Raw genomic sequence first — 25,743 nt, forward strand, 5'->3', positions numbered from 1 at the left:
AAGCTTTTCAAGTGATATTTTTCTAGTGAGTTTGTCCATTTTGATTACATCATGGTCTACTTTGTGTGTCGGCCGTTGATTGGTGTAAACATATAGCAAAATTTATCGGCTTCCGTCTCATTCTTGCTGATGTCAGCTAAATTTATTCCAAATCAAGATGGCGGACTCAAAACATCGAAAGCGGGAACGTGAACACAAAATCCGAAGTCCTTCATCATCACCACCGCGACTCAAGAAGAGCTTCCACAATTCTTCACAAAAACGCAGGTTGTAGGCTTATTTCGATTGATTTTTTATTCCTTTATTCTAAGGAGGCTTTGAAAATGTAGTTTATTTCATAGTGTATAGAGTCCCCTGCCCCTAAAACCTGTACCTGACCTGAGATCAGATTGTGGTTGTTTTCTGCCCACCACGCTGAAGCTCTTAAGGGATGGGTGAAAACATACAATCTGACGAATATGGAATCTCGAAATCGTAAGGACCGCGTTCGTCTAAAAGGACTGGGGATGACAACAAAGTTGCGTGATTGTGTTTATATAGACCCCTTTCATAATTGTTCAGCTTGTTTTGATTTTCTCGCTTAGTCTTCTTTTCTGTATGGTCTTTTTTAACAAAATCTGAAATAAAAGAGACAGAATTTGGAGGCAAAGTGGGAGGCATATTGCCTCTATCATCCAAATTTGTAATATATTTTATTTAGGCTAAACAAGGTAATCCAAAACATATGACATCACATGAAAGGGGTCTATAGGGCGCCGTATTAGTTTTTGACTTTCTGGCGCACAACAAGATTCTTGTTGTAAAATTTTCCGCGGGAGGACTATTTTCCTCAGATGTATAATTTTCAAGTGCCTTCAGAGGTTTACCGTGCACGTAAGAAAATTACGAACAGCTGTTATCAGGTTACCTGCCCCAAGTTGGCGACCGGTCTAGTTGGCGACCGAACGTCTTTGAACCCAGAAAAGTCATACAAAAACAAACATCTGAAGAATTTCTTTTGGTAGTTACCGTAGAGTCGTTTAATCTCGACATACGTCTTGCAATCTCGACATAGCTGTAGGCTGGTCTTCGAAATAAAAAATCAAACATAAACAAATACATACCAAAGTTATCAATCAATCACTAAAATGTACTCTCTCTATCACGTCACAGATTGTTAATATAATATGAGAAATCTGAAGTGTTATTACTTATACTTATATTTGAAAAGAAAACTTTAACGATGTAGTAATCGCTAAAAACTAATTAGCATGCTTTCAACGAAGATGTCTAAATCACAACAACACAACATTTTGCACGCGAGGAATTTTTTAGTAGACATTTTTACCGTGAACCGAAAATAATAAAAAGAACCCGGTTTCCTTTTGAATTTAATGTGACCGCCATACTGGCCATCACGGCGTGCGGCCTGTTAGCGCCTAGAGCGTGTGTTTTTATATATAAGGAAGGGGAAACCAGGCTAAGCGCGCGAAATATTTTTATCACGTGACTTGAAGCGTAATAAAGTTGTAAAATTTTAATGATGGACACGAGAAAGTTACGAGGAAGTTTGCATGCGTTTCGTGTGTTGTGTAAAACTGCTTTATAATTTGGCTTTCTTTTTAATTGAAAGGATTGCAATGTTTACTGAACTTCTAGTTTGATGGATGAACTTGTTCGATAAGAATGATACCAAGAATTTCATTCAAGGTTTGTTTTGATTATTTTACAGATCCGGTGTCGAGATTGCAAGACGTATGTCGAGATTAAACGACGCTACGGTATCTGCCTTGACCTATTTCCCGTACTGTGTAAAAAAAGTTCCAGAAAAGAACAAGTAGAATCCGAAAGATCCAACTTTGCACGGAACACGTGCGTTTGGTTTTGGAATGCGAAACACGAACGCAAACTACCCATGTCTAAACTTTTCAATAAATTTCCAGAACTAATGTCAAAATTCTGGGTAATATTTTCTCGACTGTGGTTCGATCGTCGATTCGGTTCGATTGAGATCGTCTGGCTTTATTCTTGCAGCTTTCCAACATCCAAGCTCTCAAACATCACAGGCCGAATAAAATAGACCTTTTTTCAAAGAGGACGTCCTGTTGAATAATTATGTAGTCCAGCCATAAAAACAATGAAAGAGCCATGCATAATTACTGTATCATGCATATTGTAATAATTATGCATGGTTTTATCATTGTTTTTCTGCTGGACTACATAATTATTCAACAGGGTGGCCTCTTTGAAAAAGGTCTACTACTTTCGATTTCCCATAGAAATTATGCGATGAACAATCCGGGGGTCAATGAATCGACGATCGAACGCAATCGAACATCAATCGAACTCTTCGAATATCAATCGAATCTGAAAATTGCGGTAATATTCAATTGAGATTCGATTGTGTTTCAATCGGTCGATTGCGTTTGATTTGGTTCGATCGTCGATTCCGTTTGATTGAGATCAAGCAAGGGAATACATGGTACTTACAAATGTAACTCTATAGTATTGTCAAGGTGTTAGGCCAAAAAAAAAGAAGTCTTGTTTCCAAAAACGCGGGTGACGAAAAAAAACTCACGCGGTCGCCCGCAAAAATTTTTTTTTTACATTTTTTGGATTTTGGAGGGGGGGGGAGAGAAATTAAGAAAGAACAAGTATGTGTGATTTGTTTTATTTCCTTTGCAGAAAAAAATCTTTTCATGCGTTTCAAAAGACAAAAATCATAAAGTTTTTGAGCGTAAAATATCCTATTGTAAAATGCGAAATACTAGAAAAAAAATAACACAGCTTTTATCTGAAAGATTGCCCTGGGTGGGAAAACTACTTGTACAACTTTTATGTATTTAAAACACTACACTTCCATCATGGTATGAGATCGATAGACAGTCAAACGTTTTTCATTTGCTGCTCTTTTTTCGTTTCGCGCTCTCCTTGTTGGCATTGGTGGTGTGAAGAGGCCCTCTTGTCAAAACAAAATCTTTTTGCCCAATGCCTTACATTGGTCGCAGATGGGCAAAACTGTTTTAAACAATACCTTTTCCTTGGCATCAACTTTGGCATTTGTTTTATTGCAGTAGCAACACAAATCCTTCCTGGTAGAAGTTTTTGTTGCACTATAGTAGGCCCACTCAATTGGACTACCGCAATGCATCTCTAGCCTAGTAAAAATCGAACCAGACAGGAAAGATACATCTGGCGTTATCAAGCACCCACAAACGTAGTCGTACTTCCTTGTGATGCTCCTTATTTCTTTCTGTTCTCGATACGAGAGGGTATTTTTGCTGTAAATGCAACAGGGTTTACTGCAGCTTTTGCATCTGACTCGTAAACATCAATGAGGATCTCCCGAAAAGTCTCACAAGTAAAAACTTTTTTAATTTTGTTTTTAACAGTAAGTTCTCTCTTGTTGTTTTTAATAACAACTACGTTGATAACAATTCCCTGCTGAGACATTATTTATACTTTTTGATCTTGCTAAAATATTAAAAAATATAGTATGAGAACTGTAAATTTTGCAAACAGACATAACACCCATAATAAGAACATCAATCAAAGAGACAGTACCCCCAACAAGAGTACTTTGCTAAAGTTTTCAACTCTTTTTCCAAATACAGTAACCTTAATCAAATGTGAGGAGTTTTAACTTTCACTCCTTCATGCTTTCACTCTCTTCCTCTTTTATCAAAATATCTGCAATTAAACGTCTTTGTGAAATATAAACAAAAAGTATTTTTTAAAACACAAAGAAAATAAAAAAGAAAGAAACAAACAATCTATTGACGTCACAAAAATTAAAAAAAATCTACTTTCGTCTTTTATGCATGTTATAGTGGCCGGGTGACTCTCAAAAAATAGTTCACCCGGTCGATTTCCGGAAACAAAACTTTTTTTTTTGGCCTTAGCATAACTGCTTAAGAGGGTTAAAAATCTGATAAATACTTTAAATAGTTATGTCTGCAACATACAATTTGCTACAGAATATGACTCTGTTTTGAACTATTGGAGCAATTCTAACTAGTCTGTAAGTGAATGTGTAGTAGTAGATTATGTTGTGTGAACACTACACAATGAATTTAATATGCAAATTAATGCATGATTTATGCTTTATTCAAGCTAACAGGTTCAGAACCATCATTTTCAAAGAAACAAAAAGTTTATTTTTTTCTGTTAAAGTTTTTATTTTGGACCTTAACTTGGTATCAGAGTATTTGTTTTCTATTTCTGATAGCTTAAAAGCATTACTTTCATATAATGAAACATCATGCCAGCTTGCAAATACACTTTATCAGCAACATTTTAGATGAAATAGTTATGTCCGCAACATGAAATACATATGAAATAGTTATGTCCGCAACATGAAATACATTATGAAAGAGGTAAATTAACTGGAAATCTTGCCAATGGAAAATTATGAAACTTTTTTCTGGTTGTAACCAACTTAAAATGACCTTAGATGCAATAATTTGTCAAAGAAACCTAAAATTGGTGTTTGGAGGTTGAGAAAACTTCATGATTTGTTGCGGACATAACTTTTTGTTGCAGGCATAACTGATTTTTGGAGAAACTGTTTTGTTTCACTGTCTCCCAACAAATAGCCTTTGAGACCTCAAATTTGTATAAGATGATCCCATATTTAACCCTTGACATGTGAACGGAAACAAGACGCTGTTCACTTCAAAATGATTTTTTGCATTGACCAAGATAATTGGCATTTTTTTGCAACTTGCTCTAGTTTCCCATAATCTGGGAAGGATTTAAAATTTAGGGGGTTGAAGGGGATGTTGTTGGCAATGCATTTGGGTTAAAAAATTGATTGGCTAATGGTGTAACAAGGCTTAAAGGTTGTAATGTTCTGTTCCTTTTAAGCCAGATTTTGTTGATTTATCAATGAATCCTTTATCAAAAGGCAGACTTCATGCTATGTTTGAGACAATATTATGATTTTACTGACAAATAAAAGGACAAACTGGCTAATATTGTAACATGTTATACTTCTTTAGCCAATATCTTTGGTTTAACGATGTGCAATTTCCGCAAATAACAACAGTGGGTAGTTAACACACAAGTTTCATTTCCAGACCTTGCTTTAATTATTTTCACCTGAAATAAAAATTTAGGTAAATTTTAATGAAAATGTTACATTTCTAGCCATTTTCAGCAAAATAACCTAAAAATCCAAATTCTTTCAACTCTAGTGCTTTTGGACCTGTGTTACCTTTTTAGCCCAGAAATTTTATTGATCTAGAAGCTATTTTCTATAAAAAGCTCTCTACTCCCAATCTTTAAATAAAGATTGAAGATGAAAATTCACGAAGAAAAATCAAACCTTAAGCAAAGAAATTGCCTTTATAGCTCATTTTTCCATGAAAAATAGAAAAACTTTTAGATATTTGAGTTCCCTAAACATTGTAGAATCTTTTAGTACACATGGAAAAGAAAAAGAAATGATTAAAACCTTTAGATCAACTGAATTCTTTCCATAATCCATATAGATCGAAAAAACGTCCTTTCGTCAGTTAAGGACATTTGGCGAATTCCTGTACGCTGCCGCTATAAAAAAATCATAACATCACTCATTAAAAAATGGCATTCGTGTCTTTTCGCACTTTTTTAGCCTAAACGATGTAGCAAACATAGCAAGTATAAGCACACTGTGCTTTTAATTGGCTGAAATTTTTTTGCGACGGAAAACCTTTTTCAAACTTTCAGCGATGATTGACCAAACTGTCACAATGAAAATCATCCAGCGCACTTTTATCTTCTTACATTCTTCATTTTCAATGAAGCACTCAAAGTTTACTGAAGGTAAGCACATAAGATATTCTTATAATTAATGATATTCATTGAAACACACTTCGTTGCGCGCTGCGGTGGAGTGCATGACGTAACTCGCGCAGCAACTAACTCCCCTTCTGTTAGAAGATCATATTGGTCGTTTTGGTCGTTTGTCTTTCTGCAACTCTTTCCACTATTTTAGATGGCCTTAACAATAGATCCAAAAGGGTGCCATAATCTTGGAAGATAATTTGTTTTTCTTTGGGAAGTAGCAAATGTTTTTGGTTGTTTTCGATGGAAAATGGTGAGAAATTTAAGTTGACAAGTGTCATTTAGTTTTTGCTGGCTTATAGAATGGCCCTAACTAAATGTGAAGTCAATAATAGCAATAGAAAAAAGTCATTTGACAGCAATTTCTGTAGAATGGCCGTTTCGTTATATTTATAGGATAAGAATACAAAGATTCAACCAGGGGTTTGTATTAGCTGGGGCTTCATGAGGCTAAGCTTAGGGGTCACTCACATATCAATTCCTCCCACGACTAACATCAAATTGACGCAAAGGGGTGGCAGGGTTAGAGATGAAAGTGAAGGAGAGAGTTTCATTGATTTTTGGTAGTTTTTAAACTTTGACGTTAAGAGACAGGGGTTTTCAAATTAGCGTCAATTTGACGTTAGTCGTGGGAAGAATCGATATGTGAGTGACCCCTTAGGGCAATGTTTATGGTTTTTCTGAAGCACATAAGATGGGAAGACCTAAAAAAACAGAAAAGGGAAAATTAGGGGAACAATTCTATCAAAAGCTATTGGCAAAGAAAGTCACCTTTGAGGTGGAAATGATGGTTTTACTTGCATAACTTTTTATTGCAGTACCTCCGTCTTGTCCCGGTTTGACTTTGTATTTTTTGCAATTTTTTGTATTTGCGATGTTAGCTTTTTTAGACTTATGCAAATAAATTGATAGAAATAGAAATGACAACCGGTAGTCGAGTACATCAGAAACATACGGGAATGTTTACACATGGACAGTGTTCATTTTTGATAAAAAAATTAATAAGTCTCCTTTGGCTTTGCTTCTTTTTCAATGAGGAACGATACCCTATATTTAAGGACGTCCTTATTTAAGGACCGGGTCCAATTGAAAAAAGCTATTTTTTATTAGGTTTCTGGATCCATATTTCATGCTGAATTTTTTTGCAAAAATAAAAAAAACTGTATTTGACCTGCTTTTTATAGTTTGCAATTTTTGTACAGAAGCAATACCAAATTGCACAAGGCCGCCATTCCAAATAACTTGTTTTTGTGACAATTTTAGGTAAAAAAATGAGTCGATCAGTTAGTCGGACAGAGCCTAAACAAAGAATCAAATAGAATTTCTATTATTGATTTTAAAGATTGATTGGTTAGGATTTTTACGATCTTGATTTTTAGGGATTCACCTGGGGACAGTGAATACAAAAGACAAGTGGATGACAAGCTACATCGGAAGAAAGAAAGATCAGTTAAAACAAAAGAAATTGAGCTAAAACACGACAAGCGTTATCAGAGAGATAAACATCGTTCAAAGGATGAAAGAAGTAGAGATACAATTTCTGGCGATGACAGTAGAAAAAAACATGAACTAGAACAGGATTTGAAGAGGACTCACAATAAAGAACATCGTAAACATGATAATGAATGGGAGCACAAACAGCGGCTTTCCCACTCAGATTCTAATGAGAAGCATTCAGGGCATGATCATGATCACAATCATTCTGATAAAAAACATGACATTAAAATTAAAAAGGAACCCTCAGGGTGGGATGATGAAAAGCCACGTCCTGACCAAACAGAAAATAAACGTAGACAAGAAGAAGATAGGGATAGAGACCGTGAAAAAAGGGATAGAAACAGACATAATAATAGGGATAGAGACGGACATGATGTGCATAGAGATAGAAACTCACGCGATAATAGAGATAATCAGAATAGAAATGATTCTAATAGACAAAGACATTCAAACCGTGAATGGGATAGGGGTAAGCGTGCTAACAGAAGAGAAGAAGATGACTCAAATTTTAAGTATGATTTTATATTTTCATTTTCAAAATTTGAGTTAAAAGTAACATGCTTCCTACATTACCCTAAGAAATGAAGAGTTCTTGAATTTAAAGACCAATGGAATAGCCACATTTTAACAAATCAATTTCTAAAAAATAATAAACTGACTAGTATTCCAGAATTTTGATACAAGTTAGGCTTGATGATATCATTTTTGGAACCATTCTCAAATCACAGTACATATTGCTCCTTGATCATTAGTTTTGGTGCCGAAGGAAGGGATGAAAGTAGCACCAATGACAAAAAAGAAACCGTGTCGAAGGAGGAACCAAATTATGAATTATCTGGGAAACTTACCGAATATACAAATACATACAATGTAAATGTTTATCAACTTTCTTTTCAATTTTCTCTGATTAGTTTGCTTTCTCTTTGTAAAAATTGTATCATAATTATTTTGAAGTAAAACATTTTATGAAAGAACAAGGGTGATCAAGGTTGGGATCAGTTTACTGGTCAACAGTAACTTTTTCAACTTGAAAATTATTAGAAATTCCTATTGAAGTCAAAATCTTTTATATAGATTCATAATAACAGCTTGTTAAGTTTCATCCAGATCTAAGATGACACTTTTGATTTAAATTTCTATTTAAAGTTCTATTTTTTTATTTTAGGGAGTTGTCATTAAATATAATGAACCTTCAGAAGCAAGGAAGCCTAAAACAAAATGGAGACTTTATCCATTCAAAGGAGACAAATCTTTACGTAAGTTTTAATAAAGAGAATACAGCTACAGGGCCTACCAGGACGACAGGTTTTTTATAAGGTAGAAGACAGCCCAACCATAAATTTCTAAAGACATGTTGTGCTGTCAGGATGTCTACACAACGCGTTGAGTTTGCAAAGTAATCAGTTTTTTACTCAAGATTCCTTTTACTTTCCAAGGGGATATTCAGGGTTGCCTGAAATGTCTGGAATTAAGTCAAAGTTAAAGTCTGGAAATGTCTGGAATAAGTCTGGAATTGGCATACTTAAGTCTAAAAAAGTCTGAAATAGGTATACCTGTCTGGAAAAGATTTGAAGGAAATAGTCCTGAATGAAGTGTAGTAAACTTTCCGGAAATGGGAAACTTTCATCTGATGTATTCATCAATCTGGCTTTTCAAATGACCGTTAAAGAAAAACTAAAAATCTTCCCAATGGATAAAATGTCTGGAAAATATTGCGTGTTTCGCTAAAATATCTGGAAAATATTTGGCATTTTCAGGTAAAGAATCTGGAAAAAACATGGCTTTTGAGACTAAAAATCTGGAATTTTCAACTTGGCAAACCTGTAGCAACCCTTAATGATCTGGATTTTAAAGGAGCTAAATTTACTTGTTTTTCCTTCCTTTTTATTTTCAGCCTTATTACAAATCCACAGACAGAGTGCCTTCTTGCTGGGCAGGGATCGAAAGGTATTCAGATACAACTAACAAGAAACAAAAGGGCCAACTATTATATGACACTTATATTTCATATTGCATCTATTAATATCAAAAAAATTATTCATTCTTCAAGTGATCAAATGAAGCTTCTTTGAGAAAAGGAAAAAATATTTTGCTTTTGTCATAACTAAGCAATAAGTTTTTCAATTTGTTTTATCCTATCTGAATTATTATAATTATATTTGAATTTGAAGTAGGCAAAATAATCATGGTTAGTAACAAGGCAGTTAACAAAAATTCTGACCAAACTTTCAATCAGTTTGAATGGTAGTCTATTCTTAGTCTACATGTTTTTTTAATAAGCAAGAGTCTGTCCCTATTTCAGACTCGCATTATGCTTAGCATTCTATTGTTCTCAAACAATAAAGCCATTGTTTAGGTACCAAAAACTGAGCCTGCGTATGCTTATAAATGTTATGCTTGTAATTCTTTTTGGACCTACCCCGGTGGAGGTCCTATAAATTAACCTTTGTCCGTTCGTTCGTTCGTTTGTTATTAGCTTTCCTCATGATTGGCTCATTAGTTTTTTCTGATTTTTTGCACAAAGATGCATAATTATAAACCCTCAAATGTGACGGAGCCCGATTTTCAAAAAAAAAAAATTTGGGCAAATTTGGGCCAAAAAACGGCTAAAAAACGGGTTTTTTGGACTTTGTGAAAAATTAGGTCGTTAATTTTTTCTGATTATTTGCATGAAAGTAGTGTACCATCGTAGGTAAAAGATGGCTTAAGCAGTTTTTTGCAAAACAATTTTGTTGGCTCAAAAAACGCATGTTTCTCTATAAGAATCACTATTAATAAGCATACATCAATGTTCTTAGTCAAATTACTCAATTTTTTTTATGAGATAGATGTTTTTTTTGCTCAGGAGGCCTTACTTTTAAAAAATATGTGTGTTTAGACAATTTTAGTTGCTTGGCGTGTTTTTATAGGAAAATAGGCCAAATTCGATATTCTTTTATAAGCACATTATCAATTACTTAGGTATTAGCTTTTCTCGAGATTGGCTCTTTCACGCTTTATGATTTTTTGAGCAAAGATGCATATCTAAGAACCCTCGAATGTGACGGAGCCCGATTTTCAAAAAAACAAATTTGGGGGCAAATTTCAGCTAAAAAACGGCTAAAAAAAGGGTTTTTTGGACTTTGTCAAATATTGGATCATTGTTTTTTCTGACTTTTTGCATGAAAGTAGGTAAAAGATGGCTCAAGCAGATTTTTGTAAAAAAAGAATTTTTCAGCTCAAAAAACGCATCTTTATCTATAAGAATCACTATTAATAAGCATACATCAATGTTCTTGAAATTGCTGAATTTTTTGATGAGATATGTTCTCGAAGTCTTGAATATGAAAGAATATTTCAAGAGCATGAAATTTTGGTTTCTAAACGTTTTTTTATAAGAAACAAATGACTAATTTTAATAGATCGTCACTATTTGTGTTCTGAATGATTGTTTCATGGTCACGCTTAGTAGATATCAATTATATATGTGTTAAATGCATAACCAGGTAGGTCCATAAAAGTATCACTTGTTATATTTATCATACCAATTACTGTTCTAGATAGCAGATATTCCTGTGGATCATCCCTCCTGTTCATCACAACATGCTGTATTGCAGTTTCGGTTGGTGGAACATGAAAAACCCAATGGTGAAATGGGGAAGAAAGTCAAGTGAGTTTTTTCTGTGAGACTGGGAACCTTGTTTAGGGACAAAAGTTGTATATCATCAAGATAAAAATTGGAGGCCATTCCTCTTGTTGGGCATGTGTCCTAGCTTCAATCAAGCTTCTCCTTGTGATGACAAATTATATCTAAATGATTATATAGGGTGATGAAACTTTGTCTCTTAAAGCCCATGGCATTTGTTGTTTGCGTTCTAATCTATTGTCTTAGAATTTGATTTTGTTGCTCCCATAATATGGGATTTTGAGAAGGAAAATAGTCTCTTATTTTCGGAAAATAATCTGTTATTTTCTCTTTGCAGGCCTTACATTATTGATTTGGAATCCACTAATGGCACTTTTGTCAACAACAATAAAGTTGAGCCAAGGAGATATGTGGAACTCATTGAAAAGGTCTGGTCTGTTACAATAGTTTTTCCATTATTGAAGAAAAATTATGACAAAATTTATCAATTTCCAAATTTCTACCGGGTGGATGTCTATAATTTTTACAAAACTAGATTTTGAAAGTTTTTGTTCAAATTTTCTGGAAATAATAGAGTTAAGTCGAATCATCTATCTTCATCATCATTTCTTCTCGAAATATTCTAATCTAATTCTAATCAATCTATTTTTAGTTCTTTCACTCGTCAAGACAGTTTCAATATAACGTCTAGGTGTCCCATACCCTCCCTAGCTGGGCCAGCCTGCTTCATTTGAACAACCCTTAATTAATTATTAATTAATTAATTAATTAACCGATCATCCATTCTACGCATTCTACGCTCTGCTCTAAAGGGATATGGCGAATGTGACGATCTGGCCTGCTTTTCAGCGAAAACAATCAAAACTGCGTTGTTTTTTGCTTGAAAACGAAATCAAAAGCAAAAGCGACTGGATTCTAACGTTTATGATTTAATGTTCATTCCAAATCTGGTTGAAAAAGATCAAAGCGATGTGCCAACCTGGTCAGATTCTCTTACGGAGCCTTGACCTTTACAGTGAAAATGTGTCATGCGTGGAATATCAGAATCTGCTTGGAAATTAAACAACCCTTTAACTAAAAATGCTCATTAAAACTTGATTAAAATTTGATTTATTTTAGGATGTGATAAAGTTTGGATTCAGTTCTCGGGAGTATGTCATTTTACATGAGAAGTCACAAGCTGACCAAGATTCGGAAGATGAAACTGAAGACGAAGAAAAAGCTGCAGGATCTGACAAAGAGTGAAATGCAGAGGTAGCATATCAAACCAAAATTAATTAATTTTAGAAGAGTATTCCCTGTTAATTACTCTTTATCGATATGTTTTCTTCAGTTACTGAAGTCAATTCAAAGGAGAGACATGGCTGCAGGATCTGACAAAGAGTGAATATTATAACCACAAAGTGTTATTGTTTGAGGCAATTTAAAATAGCTGGAGGATCTGGCAAAGAGTGATAATAAAGGCACCATATTACCCAAATTAATTAATTTTACAACAGTATTGCCCCTTATAACTACTCTTTATGGATATGTTCTCTTCAGTTACTGAAGTCAATTCAAAGGAGAGACATAGAAAAAATGGCTGCAAGTCCTGACGAAGAGTGAATATTATAACCACAAAGTGTTATTGTTTGAGGCAATTTAAAATAGCTGGAGGATCTGGCAAAGAGTGATAATAAAGGCACCATATTACCCAAATTAATTAATTTTACAAGAGTATTGCCCCTTATAACTACTCTTTATGGATATGTTCTCTTCCATAAATTGTTGTTACTGTTATCAGTCTCTGAGGCAATTCAAAGGAGACATGAAGATGAAGTAGCTGAAGGATCTGTATACAAGAAACAAAGAAATTTAAAACCATATATCGTTTGATTATGAAAAATACTTTGACAATTAATGTCTTATTACTTTCTTATACGACAAATATACTATTGTATATTATATTTTTCATATGAAAATTGATGTTGTCATGTTACATCGAAAATCATAAATTTTTTTTTTGGTTGCAGAGCAATACTCAATGTTATTCTTGAATAAGACGTGAATACTGTGAATACTGGCGAGTTTGATGTGTTGAAAATATTGAGCTGTATCATTTTTTTATTGTCTACAACGAGCATTTCGAGGGATTTTCAAGACATCTTACAGTATATATTCTGTTGTGAAGTTTGGATATGACTGGATATGATCCAGTGATGCTTTTGAAACCATCGGAGCTTTGTGACCTCAAATAAACACTGTTTATACTATGAATGGATGAATTTTTTTTGTGTATCAAATATATAAAAAAACGTAAAGTTGACTAGATATACTTCTTTGGCATTTGGAAAAACATTTTTTTGTAAGGTAAAGGTCAGGATGAAATTTCATAAAAATATAAAAAATACATTATTGGAACTCATTTTTGCGGAATCAATTTTAGCGTTTTTCGTGGTTTTCGTCAAAATTGCGAAAATTTGAACCCGCGAAAAATTTTAGAGTTAAAAACCGCGAGTTAAATCCCTAGGAAAATGAAAGAAATTTGTCCAAAAAAGGGCAAAAACCGCGAAAATTAAAACCCGCGAAATATAATTTTTCGGATATTTTTTTCGACCGCGAAAATTAGTTCCAATAATAAGGTAGCAAAATGTCCATTTGCTGTACGTTCTTTCTTGCTATTAAAGATATGGAAACAACTCTGTAGGAAATAAGTCTAATGAGGATCTAATCAGTGCACACTTAAAGTGAACGGACCTAAGTTTAGGCAAAATCTATTTTATTTTTGTGATAATGTTTTTATACTAAATTCGAGCTGATTAAAGTGAAAGTTTTATAAAATTCACTTGTTTTCATCTAATATTGAAATATTGAATTTCGGATTCTTCTTGTGTTTCTCTGCACAATTAAGAGTGCTCAATACATAAGTAGAGCTTGATTTTCACACATATATGAATTTCGGATTCCGTATTTTATCATACTGTTTTAAATGAAATTATGCGTGTCCTAATAATAGAGGGTTTCACGATTTGATGCAGTGAAGGAATTAAATTTTAGAAGTAGTACATGGATTTCTTTCAATATGAATATATGAGGTTACGAGCAAAGCTGTAAAATTCTAGTACGGCTGTATTGAATATTTTTGTTTCGAGCCGGCTCTTTTACACTTATCTTTTTCTACAAAGAAAAAATGTCTTACCAAATAAATTTACTATGCGCTGGTAATGAACTTTAATTTCAGTTAAAGAATCCAAAAATATCGGGCTATTTCATTTAATAATCATGGGGTGAACGAGCTTTTTTCAGGGGGTATACTGAGAAGAAGAAGAAGAAGAAGAAAGAGGAAAGAGGCCTTTTTATTTTATCTGAGGTTTTGTTAAAATTGCTAATTTTTTTCAAGGGGTTAGAAATGATGAAGCATCGTCTATGAATTATTGTTTAAGAAGTGTAGAATTTCTCTTTCCAGTGAGCTTATCAGAGCTTATGCAAACTTTGATATTTTTCCGGGGAGTATCTGTGCAATTTCCGAGAAAACTTTTAACCTGAAAAAGTTCGTCCACTCCCCTGTATGGATATTGAAATTCAAAACCTGTCAACACTTGTATGTAGGTTCATAATGTTTCCACATATATTCCTAGGGCTTTTAATCAGGGCCGGCGAATCAATTTTGAAAGTGGAGGGGCCAAATAGTAAGTGTCTAAGGAGGCGCCACCATGGTTGGTTGTTTTTTTTTTCTTAGCAAAAAAGTGGGGGGCCATGGTCCCCCGGTCCCCCCCCCTGTTTCGCCGGCCCTGTTAATATGTGTATCTCATTGTGTTAATAATATCCTTCTATCTTTTAAAACAAATTTCTATTATACTAATCTATTTTATTTCGTTTAAGCATGAAAAAATAACAAGATGAAAAATGAAAAAATTAAATTAATGAAAATAAAATCCGGGCATTGAAATCAATACGTACTCCGTGGCTTTGGTGAATTAACTGTTTGTGTTTGGTGGCTGGGTAGGTAAGAACAGAATCCCACACAACGAGTAAGTCTTTATCAGTTTCTGCCTTTTTCTAGAAAAGTTTTTCTTGCTTCTAGAGGATGTTGTAAGATATCCTTGGAGTAACTTTCTTGTATGGGGTAAGCCTCAAAAAGATGAAGACGGGTTGAGAAAAAGAACTTCAAGGGAGGAAATCTGATTGGCTTTTTGCTACAAGTGAGGGCATCCATACATTGGTTAATATTTTCATTTAAGAAGGGGTAAAAACTTTCCTGTTAGAAAATCCCATTCTGTTATAAATAGATACTTATAGGTACTTGACATAACATTTATGTTAGGGTACATTTGTCTCTATTTTTCGCTGTTTTTATACTGTTAATGCCAGAAAAAAATGTAGTCAATTGCGAAAAAGAGTTTCACGAAAATGAGTTGAAGCGTTACAGCAATAATAGATGGTTTTGAACCATCCTTCTCATCTATGACAAAGTCTTCGGTCAATCTCAAATATTTTATTGTTTATTCTCACCTCAGTATCTGTGATTAGAGAGATAACACTTTCAATTTCTTCAATACTAGGGAGATCATCGATTATATTTCCAGCGAGTATCTTTTGAAGAACTTGAACTGCCTTATTCCCAAGTTCTGGTGTAACATGACTCAAAACATTGACTCCTTCAATAAAATGATGATTCATGTAAGGTCTCCTTTCATGTTTTAGTTTTGGTGTATAGGAGTCTTTCAAATACTCCAACAAGCCACGAATTAGAGTCATCGCTTCTTGAAGATTTGTTTTTGTTTTTGTTTTTTCATGCTTAGCATATAACGATTGATGATGTGTTTGTTTCTGGTGAAATTGGACTAGATCTTTGAATTTACGGTTTGTTATTGATTCTGTGGAGGAGTCTGGATGACTTTGGCAAGTCATTTTGTGTCCACTTTTAAATTTTGCTGACTCTGTAGTTTCTCGAACCCACGATAAATCATCTTTCACGCATTTAGTTGGCACTGGCTTTTGTTTGCTTAAAAACTCCTTGTTGTCATTATCAAGAAATAAGCTAGACTTCCTATCCTGTAGAGAATCCGATAAACTTATAGTCTGTTGAGTTGCACTCGGCATACGGAAATAATTGAATGTTGCATTTTTAATTGCAAATGATGAAAGCTCTGAATTACCATCTTTAAGGTGTGATAAATGTTTATAATAAATTATTTTGGCAATGAAGTAAGCCAATTTTTGTTGTTTGTCAAAACTTTTCACGATCCTTGATTCTGCATCTGATAATGAAATCCTCCAACTCAAATCACTTGTTTCCGTTTCCGGCTTGGGAACAATACTACATCCGTTTTCCTTAATCTTCTCAATTTCGCCTCCTAAATTAAGGGATTCAAAACCAGGACCCAAGCCCCATTCTTTTGCACTTGGAGGCCAATAACCGATACATCTTATGGTAACAATATTATCACACGAAAAATGGATTCCACCTGTATTGTCTAAGATTTCCACTACAATTGAAAGACCATCAGCTTTTACATTGGTTTCGATTCCTAACCAAGGGAAACGCTGCTCATTCGCTGTCCAATGATCTTCACAGTCATCAGTATCTCCATGAATAATATCATAAAATTCTTTCTTCACCATAGGCTTATTAGCCTCCATAAAATCTTTCAAACGCGCAAGTAGATTTTCTCGAAACTCTTTCCCGCTACTTCCGAAACCGTAGATGCGCGGTCGGACGTAGCCTGGACGATTTGTCATTTCACTCAGGCTAATGTCTTTTGGATCGCCTTTTAGCACTTCATACTCTATGTCCCATTCCATGTTAATCCGATTTTCGCCATTTTCGGGCTTGCACTTGAACCATCGGGCAATACAAGTTCCATCTCGGGTGCTACCGGTTAACCGTTTCGGGAAATCAGGGAGAAAAAGCTGTTTGATTGATCTGAATAGATCTTGATTTATTGAACACCATTTTTAGATCATAGTTGAGTAGTTGTTCATACTTGTCTAAATAGAACTTTTCTCCCATATCCAACAAAGTTTCTATGGAAAGAAAAATTGAATTTATTTAAAAGTATGAAACTTTCATCTAAGGCTCATAGTTATACTAAAAAAAATGTCCAAAATAAGCTAAATATTAGCAAATTGTTAGTTTAGCAAGCTAAACGACTAACCAGAAATGGGAGAAATAAAGCAAAAAGTAATGGAGGGAACCAAATCCCGTAACAATAATTGTATTATCATATAACGCCTATACTACTGTATTACACGCATTATAAACGACTCCAGTCTAACAAATTGTTCGAATTCTTATCTTCTTGTTTTTAAAAAGACTGTTATTGACCCTATTGTAAGATAGACTGACCAGCCAGTCTTTATCTTATCCAATTTCAAGGCTAAAAGAGAACACTGCATCACATTAAATATATTCAACTAAGTAACATGCTCTACATCGAAACTTTTCTTAAAGGTAAAAGCCCCTTTTTAATTTTAGAACAAAATAAATATTTTTTTGTAATTTTGTAATTTGATCCCAATTATGTGTGGTTAGGTGCTCTAGATCGTTGATTGCGGTTTTTGTTTTCTTTAGAAAGTACGATTAAAAATCTTTTTAAGCGACCGCATGACCAAGGTAGAGCGTTTGGATTACGGTGCGTAAGGTTGTGGGTTCAATCCCCGGCTGGGTCATACCTAAGACTTCGTACTTGGTAGGAAAATGGTACTTAAAACGTCTCTTTGTTATATGCTCGGAAAATAAAGTTGTAAGGATCAAACCGGAGAATAAAAGTGGTGTCTTCCTCTACATTCGGATAGATAACCATCCCCTATGGAGCCTTCAGATCTGGTCACCTCCAACTGCGTTCACATTACTTACTACTTCGGAAGACGTTCTCAACCGTTCAAATAATATTGGGTTTTGATTTGTAGAACTTACTTCAAATTTTCATAGATTTTTGTGCCGCCGTGGTTTGTTTGGTGTGTTTGGGTTACCGCCCGATTTTTTTTATTTCCTCCCAGAACTTTATATCTTTGGGCTTTGAAGATGTGATAATTTGTTCCTATTAAATCGATAATAATATAATCGAGTGAATACAGTCGCCCTGTAGTTGTCTTCTGTCCAGCCACCATTGAAGCCGGCAAACCCAACCAACGGATCCAGTGAGATTTCCTTCAACTAAGCTGAATGCAATTAACGTTTTTTTTCTCTTTTCTAGGGCAATTGAATGAAAAATATTTCATTAAAAATGCACTAAAACGTAAAAAGGAAGAGATTTCTTTTTACTGAATGAAACTAACGGTTTTTTTTCTCTTTTCTAGGGCAAGTGATCAAAAAATTATTTATTTAAAATGTATTAAAACGTAAAAAAGGAATATACAATTCAAAAAGGATAAAAATGTCTCAGACAATCACACAACGCTCCCCAACAGCTACAAGGACGTCATCATTTAACACGACTCCCTCAAAAATACGACGTCTCCAACATCCCGTCGTCGGCAAATCGAATGACGTCATCTTGACAAGCAGAAACGCAAAGAAAAGTGCCTTTTGGTGCGTTGTGAATGTGGTTGGAGCAATACTTGCTTACGTTAGATTGTAAGTGCTCTTCAATGAATAGGTTTTCAAGAAAGAATTATAGGGGCGAATAAAGGTGTCGCGGATATCGGACTTATTGTCCATACAGTCAACTTTATGTAATTCGAAAATATTAAAGGTTATCGAATCACAGCGAGTAATTATCAAAATCTGAAATTTACTGCTTTAAAAAAAAATCAAAAAATATGTTACAGACTGCTTCAGGTCACAATGATAATCTTCAGGTAATAAATTAAGTTTGCAAAACTCTTACAAAGAAAAGCGGCAGAAAACACTAAAAAGCACATCTTTCTATTATTTCCATTTCTTGTCCCGCGTCCCGCGTCCAGCGTCCAGGAAAGATAGAAATTTCTTACGTTTCCAGAAACAAAAAATATTAGTTTTCTTTTAATTGATATTATATCTTCTTTCTTTTTTTAGATTCAGCTACTTTATCTGTCACGTGACTGGCTGGGACCAATCAGCTGCCGTTTTCAGCTATCTAGGTAAACGTATTTTACTATTTTTTTTTTACTTTCGATATGTCGTGAACACAAAAACAATAAACCAGCTACGCTGGAAACTCCGGCTTAAGAGATTAAAAGATGTGAAGAATGAGTTTGTTGAGCTGTGTTAGAACGTTGCCCACAAACTAATAATCAGAAAACAAAGTAATAATTTTATTGTAGAGCGAGTATGGGAAATAATTTTAGTGAATAAATAAACCAGCTGGAAGAACCAGCTCTTCTAAGTGATTAAACACTCAATTTCTTGCCAACCCAACCCCCCCTCCTCACTCATCCCTCGTTTAAAAAGTACAAAATTGGATCTAAAGGAGATAAACGTTTAGAAGTCATTATTTCCAAGTTCTTATAAATTTATATTTTTCTAAACTGGCCAATAGCCAAGCCATTATGTGCCCGTTGATTTGATTGTCCGGACCGGGAGAAAAATAGGCTAAATTAGAGGCCACGGCTTTTAGCTAAGCATTATTCTGTTGGGATAATACTTGAAGGAGACTAGGATAAATCAAATAAAATGGTACGATAGTGTGCATGTAATAGTGTTGTGTTTGGAAAAAACCTGTGTCCGGTTTGAAAAATCTTCAAAAGGAACGGTCTCCCCAGCCTTTGAAATTACGACAAAGTCCAAAAAATGATCATTTTCAGCCATAACACTGTGAAAATTTCTTCGATCTTGTTCAAATTTACACAGGAATTGTGTTTTAGTATCCTTTATTGAATTCCGACAGTGGTATGTTTGGAAAGAATCTGTGTCGGGCCTGAAAAATCAAAAGGAACGGTCGCCAGCCGCGATGAAATTACAACAAGGTCCAAAAATGATCATTTTCAGCCATAACACTGACTGTGAAAATTTCTCCAATCTTGTTCAAATTTACACAGGAACTGTGTTTTAGTATCCTTTATTGAATTCTCATAGTGATAATGTTCGTAAAAAATCTGTGTCGGGTTTGAAAAATCAAAAGGAATGGTCACCAGCCGATGATGAATACGACAATAACAAAGTCCAAAACAGGATCATTTTCAGCCATACATAACACCACAAAAACTACTCAGTTCGTTTTCAAATTTACACTGTAATTATAATTTAGTATTCTCTTTTGCATTTCAATGGCTGTGTGTTTGAAAAAATGTGATCATTTTTACAGCATAAAATCATGAGAAATGCACCAATCTTTCTCAAATTTACACACAAGTAGTCTACTGAATTTAAATATATTAATAGTTTGCTCTCAAAAAGTTTCCATCAATCTTGAAAAGACAGTTTTTTGGTTTTGTGCGTCTATACTAGAAGAGAAGTTAGCCATAGTTATATCCATTATAAAAGCTCGATCAGCTGACGATTCATGGCACAATTTCTCCGAAGTCTTTCAACATTATTAGAGAGCCAGTATGCATCAAACTTCTCATAAATCATGTCCAAAACATCATGAATAATGATGAAAATGATCAATTTTTCACTGAGATTTGCCAGTATTTGCTACACAGTCAGCTAGCTGTCCACTTTCGGCAGCCATTTCAAAATACTTTCGGCCAATCAAATCACAGTATTATCGGAATCAAATAATCCGTTTTTATTAAATCGGAATAGATTAACGGAATTGATAAACAAACAAAAAATGTCTTGACCGTTGTTGTCGGAAGAGATAATTAAAGGCTCCTAGGCCGGAGCAATAACCAAAGTTTCCCTTGCATCCATTGAAATGTGGAGTTACCGCGATTTATGCTAAAGTATTTAATTATCCAACATGACACCGTGCCTATTAATCTACAGCCTTCTTTAAAATCCTACATCCATTACCTATCGATTATCGGAACCGGTCGATATAAAATTGTGACGAAATCTTTTATAGCCAGTATCCGACTTTGGCCAGCTTTTAGCTTTCTAGACGCCAAAATTTAAAGTCCCATTCGCTAGTGCTTGGCCAAATAGCGAATTCAAAGTTCTATTTATTTGGAGTAGTCTACTAGACCAGGCAATGACTCACCGTCGCGCCACCTTTTGATAGAAAATGTGTCATATTGATTTTTGGGTGCTCTTATATATAGTATTTATGAAACCAGGTGGTTTACGGGCTAAATCGGTGGCTTTCAGGTTTTACAGGGGGTCTTACAGGGGTCGGTAGCACAAAATTTACGATATTTCTAGCCTGGGGTTGGTCACGAAAATATGCCATATCTCAAAAACTATTTTTCGATTTATTTTTAAATTTGCAAACGAGTAGCTATATAACTAGAAATGATTCATGCAAAATTTCAGAAATTTTAACCCAGTCAATCATAATTTACAGACCGGAATATTCAATTTTTTGCTTTTTTCATGATTTTTCCGAAAAATGGCTAAATCTTTTTTTCTTAAAGAAAATTTTCTCATTATTTTCTCATTATTTTGATTTTTTTGGGAACCTATGCCCGTGAACAACGAATCTGTGCAATTTCATCACAAAAAGCAGAGTATAAGTGCAACTTTAGGCCCCTTAGGTAGTCTGGAGCTTCAAAATTGAAATTTTTCTTGCCTAGGGTTGGTGTCTGAAAAATGTTATATCTTGCAAATGACTCATCTGATTGTGTTCAAATTTTACAAAAGGCTAGTCATATAACTAGGAATGATTTCTGAAAAATTTGAAAGAAAAAGTCTATACTAAGAGATATTTTACAGACCAGAATACTCAAATTTTGAGTTTTTTTAAGATTTTGCCATAACTAGATGGACACTGTTCTCATGATAATTTGGAGGCTTTTGTTCAACTATTCAAGCTTTTGGAAAGTTCAACTTATGAGACCAATAAACGTGTTGAAGAGTTTTGATAAAAATTAATTCTCTTTGGGCTTATAGAATGGTTGATTCCTTTGATTCTGAGGTCTTACTTTTAGATTTTCAAATTTAAGTTTCAAGTTCAAGACAAACGAATTTATAATTAAAAACTGTTTAAAAATAATCAAAATCTAATGTAAAGTTTTTATGGGTCAATATAAGTTCTAATCATTAGTTTCCTCATCATCACTGCTATCGTTCGCACCATCTTCATCTGATTCATAAAAAACATCGCCTTCGATATCGTCCTCAAAATCATCCTCGTCATCATCTTCGTTTGAAACCACGTAATCAGTCATGCTTTCAGGGAACATTTCATCAGTCCATAGGATGTCCCAATCTTCAGTCCATCCATGTTGAGCGTGGCTTGGTAGATCAACCATAGCTATACCAGTAGACTTCCAAATCTTTGCAACATAATTGGCTCTCTCGAGATGTAGCATTAAGGTCCGTCGACAAGGTGGTATCAGAGAGAGGTCAGCTACTTGCTTTGATTTAAGATGCTTTTTCTCAAAAATTTTAAATCTTGCTTGATTAACATTCGACTTTTTCGAAGAATACAGATGGCAAACAAATTTTTCGAAGTCATCCTTTTGACTCTGAGAGAGTGTCCATGTTTCTCCTAGGTTTGCAAACATTTCAATCCAGTCATTCTCCTCTTCAACCATCTTATCCCAGCATATTTGTTTACTTTTACGAAAAAAAGCAGAGACATAATCATTTCCGGTAAAAGAATGAAACCCAATTAATGCATTCTGTTGTCTGCTCGTCAGAGTGATGGAATCAAGCCAAACTTTCTTCCTGTTGTCCCCATTTCCTGTGTCGACCAAAATGCGAGGATTTTGATTCAACAATGCAATAGCAATTACCAAAATATCAGTATCTCCTGAGGGCGAGCGAATGCAAACATTTCCATCATTCTTCAAGGCATCCAAGGCGTGTAATACAACTTTAGTATCCGCTTCCTCTTGATTTGATACCAAGCTTTCCACATTTGTCACATTTTCTTGAGTAACTTTTTGACAATATTCATCACCAGACATTACTATGGTTTCACATTCAAGAATTTCAATAAATTTCTTTGGGTTTGTCTTGATGTGTTCGAAAGGTAGGTTTATAAGACGAGTTTTGTTTTCTGCGTTCGAATAAAATGCGTTCAAATCACTAGGTAGTAGTGTATTGATAGATTTGATCAAGATTTTCTCTGACTCCGACGCCCCACGTTTAGCTCTCTCACCTGCCTTGATGCTAAAATTTCGATAGCAATCTGCCACAAAGTCGACTCTGGTATATCCTTTTGGTAAAGATGATACCAATCGAGTGACCAGATCTCCAAATGTCTTCGCTTTTCCTTTAGATGTGGTGCGATACTGGGCAATTAGATCCACAATAAATGTATCGCATGTGCGGTCTCCAGAACTTGGTATAAGAGACGGTAGAATGATTTTGATCAGCTGGCTTTTGGAATTACTCCTTTTTGTTCCATCGGGAAAGGCCAGGCTGAGCGGAACTGGGCATAATGGAAACGATAAGACATTGGCAAAGTCGATAGGACTCTGGAGCTTGGTTGAAATATGTAGAAGTTTGCCAAGAATGTCTCGATTGACTCTTATGATATCCTTTGCTTGGTCTTTTTTCTTACGTTTTACCTGCTGCTGCTTGAAGAGAGTTGGCTTTTGTTTGGTGATTTCTAGTTATATAGCTACACGTTTGCAAATTTAAAAATAAATCGAAAGAATAGTTTTTGAGATATGGCATATTTTCGTGACCAACCCCAGGCTAGAAATATCGTAAATTTTGTGCTACCGACCCCTGAAAGACCCCCTGTAAAACCTGAAAGCCACCGATTTAGCCCGTAAACCACCTGGTTTCATAAATACTATATATAAGAGCACCCAAAAATCAATATGACACATTTTCTATCAAAAGGTGGCGCGACGGTGAGTCATTGCCTGGTCTATACACAATAGACAGCTCCAGGCTTTTAGGCCTTACTCTTGGTCTATAGGCACTGATATAGGCGGCCACTAGTAACCCCCACCGGGAATTGCTTATTAATAGGTTTAAACATAATAGACAACTTTCACAAAAGATGTTTATCAATAGAGAATTCAAATAAAAGAATGTAAAAAACACAGCTGATTGGCTTAGGTTTCGAAACTCTCTATTGTTTCATTAAAACCTCAGTGCGCATGCGATTTATCCGGAGAATTTCAATATTCAAAGCAAGAGCAGTGCTCATATCCCGAAGAGTAGGAGTTTTACACTCGAGTTTTACAAGCGACCGTAGTACAGTGGTAGAGCATCCGGCTACGGTTCGCAAGGTTGTGGGTTCAACCCCCAGCCGGGTCATACCAAAGATTCCCAAAATGGTACTTGATGCCTCTCGGCTTGATGCTCAGCAATTAAGAGAAGGATCAAGGGTAAGTGGAGAAATCCAGGGAGAAAGAGTGGCGCCCTCCCCTACCTTCGGGTAGATAGCTATCGAAAGAGGAGCCTTCGGGTCGCCTCCGACTGCGGTCGCAGACTTACTTACTACTTTACACTCGAAACGAAGGAAGATATGACGTAGCCTAATTTGGAGAAACTTCCTCAAAATCAACCCTCTATAAATCTCCATCGTTATCAGATGTCTTGATTGATTGTATTATGTAAATAAGAAGGAAATAACAAACATCCTTCTCTGCGATTTCTCTGAAAACAATTTTGGAACCATAGCAACCCTCAAGATAAAGGAAGTAATTTAAAAACCTTTTTTATCCATTGTTCATGAAGAATCATTTATCACAGTTGAATAGAGTATAGTTGTTTTAAAAAAGAAAATAATATAATTCTGCTACACACTGGTATAACATTACTTCACCAGAGTTATTTCTTTGGAATCTTGATATCGTATTCTTAACTTTAAATGGAAGTCAAACCACAACTACTGGATTATTTTTTGTTGACGTTCCTGATTCAGATTTTGGCGATTAGTTATTCTGATGCTGCAAATGGATATTGCTTGCATCAGACACGATTGACAATTTTTGTCGATTCGCATCGGCTTTTTAGAGGAATCGATTACGATGCATTACCAGAATCAATCAGAATATTTCTTGTTTATGACGAAGACAGACTAGATTCATTTTATAATAGTTATTTGCTCCCAAAGTTCAGCTTAATTATCAAGAATGTTTTAAATGACCCGTGTTATGAAACCAGGTTGTATCATCAATCGAACCGAAAATTCATTAATGTTTCATCAAATGACAGGAGTTTCGATTTGGAGATTGAAAAAGTGTTCTTCAAATTTAGATACATTGAAAACAGAGAAATTGAAGACTTTGTTGATTTCTTTCGAAAGGAAGAATCTTCTGGTAATGTTAAACAAAAACGAGAAATCATTCTATACATCAGAGACGGTGATTTCAAAACAAACATGGCCCATGTTACATTAAAGAAACTATCAGAGCAACCAAACGTTCATGTTATAGTTGTATGCCACTCGGCTTTTAGAAACATTAGAAGTGAGACTGAAAAATTCATTGAAAATCGTTTTCCTGAACTTTCATGGCTACCAGTTCACCAATTTCTTTTGGTGACAATTGATTTGAAAGAGTTATTTTCGGCTGTAATTGGCCACGGTCCCCCGATTGACAAAGATCTGCCAGTATTCTATTCCAGTTTGTACGGTCTACTTAGAAATCCGAATTTTAATCGATTCAAGTTTATAACTAAAGCGTTTTTACCAAACTACCAATTTCCAAAGACAGTTGAAAACACCTCGCTCTATTTTGTGTCTAATATGGATATTTTCGAAGACAAGAAAGGCCTCGACGAACTTCTACAGGAAGACAGTGACGCGATGCTTCAGTTAATGGTTTTTCTGAAACACAAGCTTGCGAATGTTAACGGTGCAACATTTTATGTCGTTATTAGAAAGCTTCAAACTGAATTCAAC

The 25,743-nt window shown here is 34.9% G+C and overlaps 2 protein-coding genes across 4 annotated transcripts in view; both read left to right on the forward strand.

Annotated features, from left to right (window-relative positions):
• Positions 1-139: 139 nt before the first annotated feature.
• LOC136809623 (uncharacterized) lies at positions 140-13,227 on the forward strand. 2 transcript variants are annotated; one of them, XM_067066178.1, is made up of 9 exons: positions 140-267; positions 7,185-7,814; positions 8,055-8,172; positions 8,468-8,558; positions 9,197-9,249; positions 10,842-10,951; positions 11,265-11,355; positions 12,047-12,181; positions 12,940-13,227. In XM_067066178.1, the coding sequence occupies exons 1-8, from the start codon at positions 158-160 to the stop codon at positions 12,170-12,172; spliced, it is 1,329 nt and encodes a 442-aa protein (XP_066922279.1). In that variant the 5' UTR covers positions 140-157; the 3' UTR covers positions 12,173-12,181; positions 12,940-13,227. The 2 variants fall into 2 exon arrangements, with proteins under 2 accessions (XP_066922279.1, XP_066922271.1); XM_067066170.1 differs by lacking the exon at positions 12,940-13,227 and having other exon boundaries at positions 143-267; positions 12,047-12,289.
• Positions 13,228-14,790: 1,563 nt separating this feature from the next.
• The window catches only part of LOC136809639 (transmembrane protein 209-like), a 43,943-nt gene continuing 32,990 nt past the window's right edge, over positions 14,791-25,743 (forward strand). For both annotated transcript variants that reach the window (XM_067066188.1, XM_067066195.1), the window contains exons 1-2: positions 14,791-18,485; positions 18,906-18,970. In XM_067066188.1, coding sequence (XP_066922289.1) covers positions 18,286-18,485; positions 18,906-18,970 — 265 coding nt within the window. In that variant the 5' untranslated portion in view covers positions 14,791-18,285. The remainder of the gene's footprint in view (positions 18,486-18,905; positions 18,971-25,743) is intronic.

The sequence above is a fragment of the Clytia hemisphaerica genome, unplaced genomic scaffold (genome assembly GCF_902728285.1).
Source record: "Clytia hemisphaerica strain Z4C2 unplaced genomic scaffold, Clytia hemisphaerica genome assembly, whole genome shotgun sequence".
Taxonomy (NCBI): Eukaryota; Metazoa; Cnidaria; class Hydrozoa; order Leptothecata; family Clytiidae; genus Clytia; species Clytia hemisphaerica.

Bases quoted from the DNA above. Each gene is read 5' to 3' on its own strand.
- LOC136809623 (XM_067066178.1), top strand. From the start codon at position 158: ATGGCGGACTCAAAACATCGAAAGCGGGAACGTGAACACAAAATCCGA. The intron at 8,173-8,467 runs GTAAATGTTTAT...TTTTTATTTTAG, and splicing joins AATATACAAATACATACAAT to GGAGTTGTCATTAAATATAA. The intron at 8,559-9,196 runs GTAAGTTTTAAT...TTTTATTTTCAG, and splicing joins CAAAGGAGACAAATCTTTAC to CCTTATTACAAATCCACAGA.